Here is a 13,157-nt window from a genome sequence, read left to right as displayed (position 1 = left end):
GATGCAATGTAATGTGGATAAATGTGAGGCAAGAACAGGAAAGCAGAGTATTACCTGAATGGTGGCCAATTAGGAAAAGGGGAGATGCAACATGACCTGGGTGTCATGGTGCACCAGTCATTGAAAGCAAGCGTGCAGGTGCAGCAGGCAGTGAAGAAAGCGAATGGTATTTTAGCATTCATAGCAAGAGGATTTGAGTTTAGGAACAGGGAGGTTCTGCTGCAGTTGTACAGGGCCTTGGTGAGACCGCACCTGGAGTATTGTGTACAGTTTTGGTCTCCTAATCTGAGGAAAGACACTCTAGCCTTAGAGGGAGTACAGAGAAGGTTCACCAGATTGATCCCTGGGATGGCAGGACTTTCATATGAAGAAAGACTGGCTTTAAGAGGCTTTTAGATAGGAACATGAACGTGCAGGGAATGGAGCAATATGAATCAGGCAGAGGAGATTAATTTAACGGCATCATTATTCAGCACGAACATTGTGGGCCAAAGGGCCTGTTCCTGTTCTGGCCTGTTCTATGTTCTAAGATCCAAGATATCGTTAACCAGACTAGTGAACCGAATAGTGAAAGGCCTGGATAGAGTGGATGTGGAGAGGATGTTCCCACTAGTGAGAGAGTCTAGGATCAGAGGGCACAGCCTCAGAATTAAAGGATGTTCCTTTAGGAAGATGAGGAGGGATTTCTTTAGTCAGAAGATGGTGAATCTGTGGAATTCATTGCCACAGAAGGCTGTGGAGGCCAAGTCAGTGGATATTTTTTAAGGCAGAGATAGACAGATTGTTGATTAGTACGGGTGTCAGGGGTTATGGGGAGAAGGCAGGAGAATGGGGTTAGGAGGGAGAGATAGATCTGCCATGATTGAATGGCGGAGAGACTCGATGGGCCAACTGGACTAATTCTGCTCGTATCACTTATGAACACAAAAGTGATGGGGTACAGAGCAAGGAAGGGGAATAAAGGCTCTGAAGTTCTGGTTTTACAAATCAAAATCAAGGAAAATCTTTATTCTTCCAAAATCACAAACAAAACTTGAACTTCAATCAATGGCGTGCCGTTGAATTCCAAATATTCAGCCTTTTGAATCTTGTTTCTTGGTCTCCATTTACCCATTGTGGCCAGACACACAAGAACCACAGATGCTGGAATCTTGAACAAGACACTTTTGTGACACAATGGTAGAGTTGCTGCCTGACAGAGATCCGGGTTCGATCCTGGCTACCGTTGCCTTTGGAGTTTGGATGTTGATGTTTTCCCCGTGACCTGCATGTGTTTTGCTCCAAGAATTTTGGTTTCCTCCCACACTCCAAAGACGTACAGGTTTGTAGGTTAATTGGCTTGGTATAAATGTTGAAAAATTGTCCCTCGTGCAGGATAGCGTTAATGTCCGGGGATCGCTGGTCGGCACGGAAGGGCCTGTTTCCGCGCTGTATCTCTAAACTAAACACAAAAGTGATGGAAGAACTCAGCGGATCTGGCAGCATCGGTGGAGGGAAATGGTCAGGCGGCGTTTCGGGTCGGGACCCTTCATCAGACTGATCCCCGAAGGGAGGAGAAAGTTGGAAGGGAGAGGTGGGGGCGGGACGTAGCCTGGCAACTGAAGAAGGGTCTCGACCCGGGATGTTATCTACTCCTTTCCTCCAGAGATGCTGCCTGACCCGCTGAGTTACTCCAGCTTTTTGTGTCGATCGTGGCAAGTGATAGGTGGATACAGGTGGAGGGGCAGGTTTGATTGGGAGATGGGTGATGTAAGGGACAAAAGTGTGTCAGGTAAGGAGAGGAGTGAAGTGTAATGCCGGTGGGAGGGATATGGATGGGAGGGGAAAGGGAGAGGATAGGAGATATGGGACACAAAAAGGATGGGAAATGACTTGAAGGGGAGAAGTGTGAATGGAGAAATAGATGCACAATGAGGTGAATGGAGAAATAGATGCACAATGGGGGGGGGAAGAAAGAGATATGGGGGTAGAGTCTAGAGGCTGGATAAAACAGAGGAACCTCACCTCCACGAAAAGGGATGAAAAGGGGAAATTCAATGGGATGGGGAAGGAGGATATCATGGACATAGACACAAAAAGCTGGAGTAAGTCAGCGGTTCATACAGCAACACTGGAGAAAAGGAATAGGTGACGTTTCGGGTCGAGACCAAATGCTAAACGGGACTGCCGATGATGTAGAATGGTAGGTGTATGGAACGTGACGTTGGAGGAGGTAGTTGAGGCAGGGACTATCGCAACGTTTAAGAGACATTTAGACATGTACATGGTTAGGATAAGTTTCGAGGGATATGGGCCAAACACTGGCAGGTGGGATGAGTGTAGATGTGACATGTTGATTGTTGTGGGCCAGTTGGGCCGAAGGGCCCGTTTCCACGCCAGAGACCCGGGTTCGATCCCGACTACGCTTGCTAACTTTAAGGAGTTTGTACATTCTCCCCGTGACCACGTGGGTTTTCTCCGGGTGCTCCAGTTTCCTCCCACACTCCAAAGAAGTGCAAGCTTGTAGGTTAATTTACTTTGGAAAAATTGTAAATTAGATTATTTTTAGATTTAGAGACACAGCGCGGAAACAGGCCCTTCGGCCCACTGAGTCCTCACCGCCCAGCGATCCCCGCACATTAACACTATCCTACACCCACTAGGGACAATTTTTACATTTGCCCAGCCAATTAACCTACATACCTGTACGTCTTTGGAGTGTGGGAGGAAACCGAAGATCTCGGAGAAACCCACGCAGGTCACGGGGAGAACGCACAAACTCCGTACAGACGGCGCCCGTAGTCAGGATCGAACCTGAGTCTCCGGCGCTGCATTCGCTGTAAGGCAGCAACTCTACCTCTGCGCCACCGTGCCACTATCCCTATGGATAGTGCTAGTGTGCAGGGTGCCCGCTGGTTGGAGTGGACTTGGTGGGCCGAAGGGCCCGTTTCCACGCCGTACAGATAAACTAGATGACACCAAACCTCCCAAACAGAAACCGTGGAACATGTGCAGTCCTTTAATTTAAAATACGATATGTACAATGAAAATCACTCCAAGCCCTGACTGTGCGGATGGGTTTCCTGCATGGGTTTCAAGAGGGAATGTTCGGCCTTCACCACCAAGCAGCAAGCAAGGCTCACGGTGGACAGATGCGGTCTCTGTTCCTCACTGCGCCATCTCCTTGCCAATGGCTTTGCTCATTTTGTCCTTCAGGTACGCAACCTTCTGCCACTCGGACTTCAGTTCAAGCCAATCGTAGTACGGGACCTGCGGGGAGGGAGAGAGAGAGAGAGAGAGAGAGAGAGAGAGAGAGGGGATGGAGAACAAACAAACAAACATCATTCTCGCAACAGCAAGCAAGGATTTCATTGTTCTTCATGAGTCACACACTGGAATTTAGAACGATGATAGGAGATCTTATCGAAACGTATAAGATTATTAAGGGGTTGGACACGTTAGAGGCAGGAAACATGTTCCCAATGTTGGGGGAGTCCAGAACAAGGGGCCACAGTTTAAGAATAAGCGGTTGGCCATTTAGAACTGAGATGAGGAAAAACTTTTTCAGTCACAGAGTTGTGAATCTGTGGAATTCTCTGCCTCAGAAGGCAGTGGAGGCCAATTCTCTGAATGTATTCAAGAGAGAGCTAGATAGAGCTCTTAAGGATAACAGAGTCAGGGGGTATGGGGAGAAGGCAGCGCCCGGTGCGGCTCGGCCGCGGGACCTTCCATCGCCTTGCGGGGGCTGCGTGGGTCGGTCGCCTCGGCAGGGGTCGAGCTGTCTGTCCGTGGGAGGGGGCATGGGGGAAGAGAGAGGAAGTTTTTTACCTTCCATCACAGTGAGGGGGTGTTTGGAGGAGTCACTGTGATGGATGTTTGTGTTGGGGTTGTGTGTCGTGTTCTTTTTTTGCTCTGTGCTGTTGTGACTGTTGGCAAATGATTTTCATTCAGTTCGAATGACAATGAAGGTATTCTGTATTCTGCTAAAGCAACAAAGGAGTTTTTCACAGCTAAAAAATGGTCAATTCTTGAATGGCCAAGTCAATCACCCGATCTGAACCCAATTGAGCATGTCTTTTATATGCTGAAGAGAAAACTGAAGGGGACTAGCCCCCAAAACAAGCATAAGCTAAAGATGGCTGCAATACAGGCCTGGCAGAGCATCACCAGAGAAGACACCCAGCAACTGGTGATGTTCATGAATCGCAGACTTCAAGCAGTCGTTGCATGCAAAGGATAAGCAACAAAATACTAAATATGACTACTTTCATTTACATGACATTGCTGTGCCCCAAACATTATTGTGCCCTGAAATGGGGGGACTATGTATAAACACTGCTGTAATTTCTACATGGTGAAACCAAAATGTATAAAAATGGCCTTTATTAAAATCTGACAATGTGCACTTTAACCACATGTGATTTTTTTTCTATTACAAATCTCAAATTGTGTAGCACAGAGGCAAATAAATAAATGATGGGTCTTTGTCCCAAACATTATGGAGTGCACTGTAACTCTCCCTTGAATACCTCCAGTGAATTGACCTCCACTGAATTCCACAGATTCACAACTCTGTTGGCGTTCAGTGTGCGATATTGATTTGTCTGAAGAAGGGTCTCGACCCAAAACGTCACCCATTCTTTTTCCCCTGAGATGCTGCCTGACCTGCTGAGTTACTCCAGCATTTTGAGAATAAATACCTTAATTTGTCTGGTGATCTCCTCGGATCAAGTCCCTATGTGTTTGCACTATCTTTACGGCCACTGTCCTTGCCATAAATTCGCTAGTTAAGATAAACACAGAATGCTGGAGTAACTCAGCAGCACAGGCAGCATCTCTGGAGAGAATGAATGGGTGATGTTTTCGGTCGAGACCCTTCTTCAGACAAAGTGACGGGAAAGAGAAACAAGGGATATATTGCAGCCATCTTTAGCTTATGCTCGTTGTGGGGACTAGTCCCCTTCAGTTTTTTCTTCTGTCCTGGGACCCCGACAGTCCTTTCAGGTTAGGCAGAGGTTCACTTACACCTCCTCCAACCTCATCTACTTTATCCGTTGTTCAAGATGTGGAGTCTGATACATCAGTGAGACCAAACGGAGGCTGGGTAATCGTTTCGCTCAGCCCGCCTGCACCTACCAGATCTCAAGGTTTCCTAACACTTTAATGCTCCTTCCCATTCCCACACTGACCTTTCTGTCCTGGGCCTCCTCCATTGTCAGAGTGAGGCCAATCACAAATTGGAGGAACAGCACCTCATATTTTGTTTGGGCAGCTGACAACCCAGGGGTATTTATATTGATTTCTCTAACTTCAGGTAACCCCTACACTCCCTCTCTCTCCATCCCTACCCCCACCTGACCCAATTCGAGCCAGAACCGCCATTCAATATGATCATGGCTGACCATCTAAAATCAGTACACTGTTCCTGCTTTTTCCCCAAGTCCCTTGATTCCTACAGGCAACATATCAGTGCCTCTGCGTCCAGTGGAGTTTGGGACGTTGAGGGATGGGTGACCATCACTTCAGGAGGGGGTTCAATCAATCAATCAATCAATCAATCAATCAAGTTTATTTACAAAGCCCATTTAAAAACAACCCACGTTGACCAAAGTGCTGTACATCAGAGCAGGTACTAAAAACACACTAAGAAACAGGCACAAAGAAACCAGTTCAAAGGTATCAGCACAGAACAAAAATCAGCCCAACAGAAGGCTTCAAAACGCTAAAGTATGTTTTGAGCCTGGACTTAAAAGAGCCGATGGAGGGGGCAGATCTGATAGGGAGGGGGATGCTGTTCCACAAAAGCGCGGTCACCCCTGAGCTTAGGCCTAGACCGTGGGGACAGCCTGCAGCCCCGTCAGCCAACCTGAGGGACCTGGAGGTAGAGCAAGGGGTTAGAAGGTTTTTGATATGGGGGGGGGCAAGCCCATTTAGGGCTTTATAAACACCCAAGAGAATCTTGTTTGGAGACTTACATCCACGACCAGGAAGCCCGCAGACTGCAGGTGTCGGCGGGACATGGCAAAGCGGCCCAGCAGGTCCTTGCTCCGAGACTTGTAATTCGGATACTCCCTCGTTACCAATGCCAATCTGCGGATTTAAAGGCATGTTCAGGTGTTTAGACAGGTGACGAGAAATGTGGAAATGGCAACATATCATTTAAAACAACAAGCCCGTGCAGAACGGATCACGTGGAACTCTCTGCGCGCTGTTCTAGCAGGGCATCCATTTTACTCGCGCAGAATGCCATGTAGAAACAAGGAACAGCAGATGCCGGTTTATACCGAAGAGAGACACAGAGAAGACAGACCATCGAAGGGATCTACATGAGGCGCTGCTTCAAAAAGGCAGCCAGCATCGTCAGTGACCCACACCACCCTGGCCACGCACTCAATTCACCCCTGCCATCGGGAAGAAGGTACAGGAGCCTGAAACCTGTAACGTCCAGGTTCAGGAACAGCTTTTTTCAAAATCGAGGCGGTCCCTCCCCTGACATCAGTCTGAAGAAGGGTCTCGACCCGAAACGTCACCCATTCCTTCTCTCCCTGGATGCTGCCTGACCCGCTGAGTTACTCCAGCATTTTGTGGCTACATTCTTGTAACTGGCTTTTCTCGTAACTAGCTTTTCTTGTAAGAGACTTTACTTGTAACAGTTACTCTTGTAACTGTAGCATTCTTGTAACCGGCTTAACCTTGCACTAAACGTTATTCCCTTATCATGTATCTGTGTAAATGGCTCGATTGTAATCATGTATTGTCTTTCCGCTGACTGGGTAGCACGCAAGCAAAGCTTTTCACTGTATGTCAGTACACGTGACAATAAACTAAACTGCAAAGCAGAACATCTCAAAAAACCATGAAATAAACAAAACACGACGATGCTGCCTGGTGTAAATTTGAGTGCATTATTTCACTTGTTGGTAGTAAATGACCGAGCTTATTCCTGCAAAATCGCACAAAATCAAAGACGCATAAAACGGGAGGTGCCCCTATTAACCTGAGATATGTTGTTTGCAATTAAAATGTACATAGTCACTTCAAACTATCCACAAAAGGTGCTTCCTTACTTATAAAGCACCTTTTCTTTTAGAGATACACCGTGGAAACAATGTATGTAGGAAAGAACTGCAGACGCTGGTTTAAATCGAAGGGAGACACACAATGCTGGAGTAACTCAGCGGGGGGACAGGCAGCATCTCTGGAGAGAAGGAATGGGTGACATTTCGGGTCGAGACCTTTGTGCGAGTCTGAAGAAGGGTCTTGACTCGAAACGTCACCCATTTCTTCTCTCCAGAGAAGAAAAGCTTTTGTTGCATGCTAACCAGTCAGCGGAACGACAATAGGTGATTATAATTGAGCCATTCACAGTGTATAGATACATGATAAAGGGAATAACGTTTAGGGCAAGGTAAAGCCAGCAAGGTCCAATCAAGGATAGTCCGATGGTCACCAATGAGGTAGATAGTAGTTCAGGACTGCTCTCTGGTTGTGGTAGGATGATTCAGTTGCCTGAGAAAAGCTGTGGGGTAATACATTATCTGTGGTAGACCTAAAATGCCGGAGTAACTCAGCGGGTCAGGCAGCATCTCGGGAGAGAAGGAATGGGTGACTGAAGAAGGGTCTCGACCCATTCCTTCTCTCCTGAGATGCTGCCTGACCCGCTGAGTTACTCCAGCATTTTGTGTCTACCTTCGATTTAAACCAGCATCTGCAGTTTTTTTCCCAATACATTATCTGTCTCTGGAATATCTAGATTGTCCCCATCATGTAGGAATGGGAATGAACTTCGGCAGGCACTGAGAGCACATAGTACTCTCATGCAGGCACAATTGGTGTGCTCTACATTATTGAAGTCTGCAACAAATTAAGAAAACAGCATTTTTTGTTCTGGTGCCCAGTCTAACAAACACACAAAGTTCTTCCATTGCTCCAAAATATAAGATATAAAGATATTAATAGACTGCTCCAGGGGAGATCTGACAAAAGTATCTGCAATCTAGGCTTGGATTATTTTCCCTCAAACGCAGGAGGTTGAGGAGAGATGTGATAGATCGATAAGAGGCATGGTGGAGGCATTGTGGCACAGAGGCAGAGTTGCTGCCTCATGGCACCAGAGACCTGGGTTTGATCCTGACTACGGGTGCTGTCAGTACGTTCTCCCTCTGACCCGTGAGGTTTTTCTCCAAGATCATTGGTTTCCTCCCACACTCCAATGACATACAGGTTAGCAGGTTAATTGGCCAAATGTAAATTGTCCCTAGTGTGTGCATGATAGTGTTAGTGTGCTGGTCGGCGTGGACTCGGTGGGCCGAAGGGCACGATTCCACGCTGTATCTCTAAATTAATCTAAGCTAAACATAGGCGGGGTAAACAATCAGAACGTTTTTCACAGGGTGGAAATGACTAGAGGGCATAGCTACTAAATGAGAGGGGCACGTTTAAAGGAGAAGTGCAGGGCAAGTATTTTTTACACAGAGGGCAGTGGGTGATACGATAGTGGCATTGAAGAGGCCTTCAGATTGGCACATGGATATGCTGGGAATGGTGGGATATGGATCACGTGCAGGCAGCAGAGATTAGTCTAGCATCGTGGGTGGAAGGGCCTGTTCCTGTGCTGCCATTGTCTATGTTCTTTGCAAGTTGAAGGATAGAGGTTGACTATCTAATTAATGTTTTGCATCGTATGGGAGGCGCATTCCCAATCTCGTTGTACCCCTGTACAATGACAATAAATATATATTGTATTGTATTGTATGCAAAATCATGAGGAATAGATCAGGTAGACGCACAGAGTCTCTTGCAGAGTAGGGGAATAGAGAACCAGAGGGCATAGGTATAAGGTGAGGGGAAAAGATTTAATAGGAATCTGAGGAGTAACATTTTCACACAAAGGGTGCAAGGAACGAGCTGTTGCAGGAACTAGAGGCAGGTACTATTGCAATGTCTAAGAAACATTCAGACAGTTACATGGATAGGATGGGATTAGAGGCAGGCAGGTGGGACTAGTGTAGATGGGATATGTTAGACAGTGTGGGCTAGTTGAGCCGAGGGGCCTGTTTGCATGTTGTATGACTCTCTGACTCAATTATTTGCTGTTTATTGTCAACCTCTCACACCATGAGCTTTGTTTTTCCTCAATAATCTGAGGGGTAACTTTTTCACACAAAGGGTGGTGAGTGTATGGAGGAGGTAGTTGAGGCTGGGACTATCCCATCGTTTAGGAAACAGTCAGACAGGTACATGGATAGGAAAGGTTTGGAGGGATGTAGACCAAGCGCGGGCAGGTGGGACGAGTGTAGCTGGGACATTGTTGGCCGGTGTGGGCGAGTTGGGCCGAAGGGCCTGTTTCCACACCTTATCACTCTACGATTCTATGACTGTAATCTCTTGATCTCAACACCTTATTAAATGCTGCTCTTTAAGAATAATTGTGTACAGATTTAAAACAATTGGCTGAAGTGCTGGTGTTGACATGAAGAAAACGTATTCACACAGCAAGTCTGGTCTACACTGCCAATTGGAAACAAATTCTATTGTGTTTATCAAAAGGAAAACTGAATGTTCGGGACAAGTTGTGTTTTGACAGGGCGGTGGATGCCAGGAATGAGCTGCTAGGGGTGGTGTTGGAGGCAGAACTCTGCCAAACCATGGTAGAGTTCAAGAGACCTTTGGATGGGTGTTGGAGGCAGAAATAACGGTGGGGGTTAAGATGCTTTTGGATAGGCACATGGATATGCAGGGAATGGAAGGGTGCGCATCATGTTCAGGCAGATGAGAGTTGGTCTTGGTGTCTTGTTCGGCACCGACATTGTGGGCCGAACGGCCTGTTCCTGTGCTGTACTGTTCCGTGATATATTGTGGAGATGGAAAATGCAGGGGGACATGTCGAGAAATGTGATGCGGCAGAGTAGTCTCATGTTTGCCTAGCGCAAACTGAGTGGCTGATTTCATGTTCATACGGGATAGGAGCACAATTAGGCCATTCGGCCCATCAAGTCTTCTCTGCCATTCAATCATGGCTGATCTATCCCTACCTCCTAACCCCATTCTCCTGCTTTCCCACCATAAGCCCTGACACCCGTACTAATCAAGAATTTATCTACCTCTGCCTTAAAAATATCCATTGACTTGGCCTCCACAGCCGTATGTGGAAATGAATGCCACAGATTCACCACCCTCTGACTAAAGAAATTCCTCCTCATCTCCTGATGATCAGCCATGATCATTTTGAATGGCGGTGCTAGTTCAAAGGGCCGAATGGCCTACTCCTGCACCTATTTTTCTATTTCTTTCTATGTTCTTCCAAAAGAAAGGTCCTTTAATTCTGAGGCTATGGCCTCTAGTCCTAGACTCTCCCACGAGTGGAAACATCACTCAGTGGAAAGTGATGGAGTTGCCGCCAACCATACTGTGAACTCTACAGCGGTAGAGTTACTGGCATACAGCGCCAGAGACCCGGGTTCCATCCTGACTACGGGCGCTGCCTGTACAGAGTTGTATATCCTCCCCGTGACCTGCGTGGGTTTTCCTCTGGTGTCCTCCCACACTCCAAAGACGTGCTGGTTAATTGGTAAATTGCCCCTAGGGTGTAGGATAGAACGGGCGATCATTGGTTGGCATGGACCCAATGGGCCATAGGGCCTGTTTCCACGCTGTATCTCTGAAGACTAAAGTAAAGTAAACTCTAGATTGCCCCTAAGTGTGTGGGATGCAAAACAGATAACAGAGAACTAGTATTGTAGGAAGGAACTGCAGATGCTGGTTTAAACCGAAGGTATTGACACAAAAAGCCGGAGTAACCCTGGGGGGGTCAGGCAGCACCTCTGGTGAAAAGGAATAGGTGATGTTTCAGGTTGAGACCCTTTCTCAGACCCTATCCAGAGATGCTGCCTGCATATCATTCTCTCCCAAGATGCTGCCTGACCTGCTGAGTTACTCCAGTATATCATGTCCGCAGGGTCTTGACCGAAACGTCACCCATTCCTTCTCTCCAGAGATGCTGCCTGTCCCACTGTTACTCCAGCATTTTGTGTCTGTATATAGGTGATCATTGGATTTGGTGGGTTGAAGAGGATGTCTCCAAGCTGTGTCTCTAAAACTGAACCTGAACTAAACATTTCAGTAATTCCACTTTCATTTTTGGGAGCATGAAAGGCGCAGGTTCTCACTGTTGTGGTGCGTGTTTACCTCCTCACCTCTTGGCCCCGGGGGGAAGGGGCATTGTCCCGCGGGGCTGGAGCGCGTGCGAGGCTGTGTAGTCCTGGACGGCTAGAGGCTGGCTCTCAGAATCCATCAGGACCTCTCCATCTGCAGACAAGGAGAGAAACCTGAACCATTGAAGGTCACTGCCGACCCACGGCACAAGGGCATGCAGGCCATAAACCCCAGCAGGTTAGAGAAAGGGATTTCAGTTTACGATAGACGCAAAACGCTGGAGGAACTCAGGGGGACAGGCAGCATCTCTGGAGAGAAGGAACGGGTGACTTTTCGGGTTGAGACCCTTCTTCGGACTGAGAGTCGGGGAGAGGGAGACACGGCGTTAAGGAGGTGTGAAAACGCGACATCAAAGGGGACGTAGCGCAAGGAAAATGTAAAATGGTTCATGGTGAGCTGAGGGGACACAAGCAGTAACATTTAATCAGGAGGACAGTCAAACTAGTTGGAGAACTAGGATGGGGGAAGAGATGGAGAGAGAGGGAAAGCAAGGGTTACTTGAAGTTAGAGAGGTCAACATTCATACCCCTGGGTTATAAGCTGCCCAAGCGAAATATGAGGCGATGTTCCTCCAATTGGTGCTGGGCCTCACTCTGACAATGCAGGAAGCCCAGGACAGAAAGGTCAGTGTGGGAATAGAAGGGGGAGTTAAAGTGTTTAACAACCGGGAGATAGAAACATAGAAAATAGGTGCAGGAGTAGGCCATTCGGCCCTTCGAGCCTGCACCGCCATTCAATATGATCATGGCTGATCATCCAACTCAGTATCCCGTACCTGCCTTCTCTCCATACCCCCTGATCCCTTTAGCCACAAGGGCCACATCTAACTCCCTCTTAAATATAGCCAATGAACTGGCCTCAACTACCTTCTGTGGCAGAGAATTCCACAGACTCACCACTCTCTGTGTGAAAAAAAACGTTCTCATCTCGGTCCTAAAAGACTTCCCCCTTATCCTTAAACTGTGACCCCTGGTTCTGGACTTCCCCAACATCGGGAACAATCTTCCTGCATCTGGCCTGTCCAACCCCTTAAGAATTTTATATGTTTCAATAAGATCCCCCCTCAGATACTGGGCGAACACAGGCCTTTTGGTCCACCAAGTCCACGCCGACTAATGATCACTCCGCACACTGACACTGCCCTACACACACTAGGGATAATCGACAAATTACAGAAGACAATTAACCTATAAACCTGTACACCTTGGGAGTGTGGGAGGAAACTGACGCACCCAGGGTAAACCCACGCAGGTCACGGGGAGAACGTACAAATTCCGTAGACAGCACCCATGGTCAGGATCGAACCCGGTTCTCTGGCGTTGTGAGGCAGCAACTTTACCGCTGTGCCACCATGTCAGAGGGCAGTGTTGCCACATGCCGCATCTGTGAAGGCCTGCCTCCGATGGGCGGCATTGTAGAGAAGGGTCTCACTCCGAAAGTCACCCATTACTTCTATCCAGAGATGCTGCCTGTCCCCCTGAGTTACTCCAGGATTTTGCGCCTATCTTCTTTGTTGAGAGTCACAGTAGCCATGGGCTGCTCCTTAAAGTTACCCCTCGGCCTTAACGTAACTCCGCTACGTCGCGTGCCTTGAATCAGGCGGGCAGGAATGAAAGCCGATTTTAGCCACTCACCAATAACCCAGCCGTACGAGGTGTCAACGCCACAGCGATATTTAGCCTTGTCCCCGAGTGCTGACTGCAAAGCCTCACACACGCCAGTACGCATTGGACTTGGCTTCTTATTGCCTTCTGAGATCCAGGTAACCAGGCACTGGCTTGGCAAGAAGGGACCACTGTACTCAGGACATTCAAGACGAGCCGTGGCATTGATGTGCACCAACTTCAGTTTGTAGTTCTGCCTTCTCTGCGACTGAGCCCCTTCTGAGAACAACGGGAAATAGCAGTTTATGTTTACGGCATTTTATTTGTCACGTACTGAGGTACAGCGAAATTCATTTTTTT

At 47.7% G+C, this 13,157-nt stretch overlaps 1 protein-coding gene across 1 annotated transcript in view; it reads right to left on the bottom strand.

The window, feature by feature from the left end:
- Positions 1–1,022: 1,022 nt before the first annotated feature.
- tbrg4 (transforming growth factor beta regulator 4) overlaps positions 1,023–13,157 on the bottom strand; it is a 39,823-nt gene continuing 27,688 nt past the window's right edge. The window contains exons 8-11 of the mRNA XM_078398476.1: positions 12,828–13,076; positions 11,175–11,286; positions 5,955–6,069; positions 1,023–3,249 (exon numbers count right to left, since the gene is read on the bottom strand). Coding sequence (XP_078254602.1) covers positions 3,148–3,249; positions 5,955–6,069; positions 11,175–11,286; positions 12,828–13,076 — 578 coding nt within the window. The 3' untranslated portion in view covers positions 1,023–3,147. The remainder of the gene's footprint in view (positions 3,250–5,954; positions 6,070–11,174; positions 11,287–12,827; positions 13,077–13,157) is intronic.

Source organism: Rhinoraja longicauda, chromosome 4 (assembly GCF_053455715.1).
Source record: "Rhinoraja longicauda isolate Sanriku21f chromosome 4, sRhiLon1.1, whole genome shotgun sequence".
Classification (NCBI taxonomy): Eukaryota; Metazoa; Chordata; class Chondrichthyes; order Rajiformes; family Arhynchobatidae; genus Rhinoraja; species Rhinoraja longicauda.
This window is presented reverse-complemented; position numbering and strand designations above follow the sequence as displayed.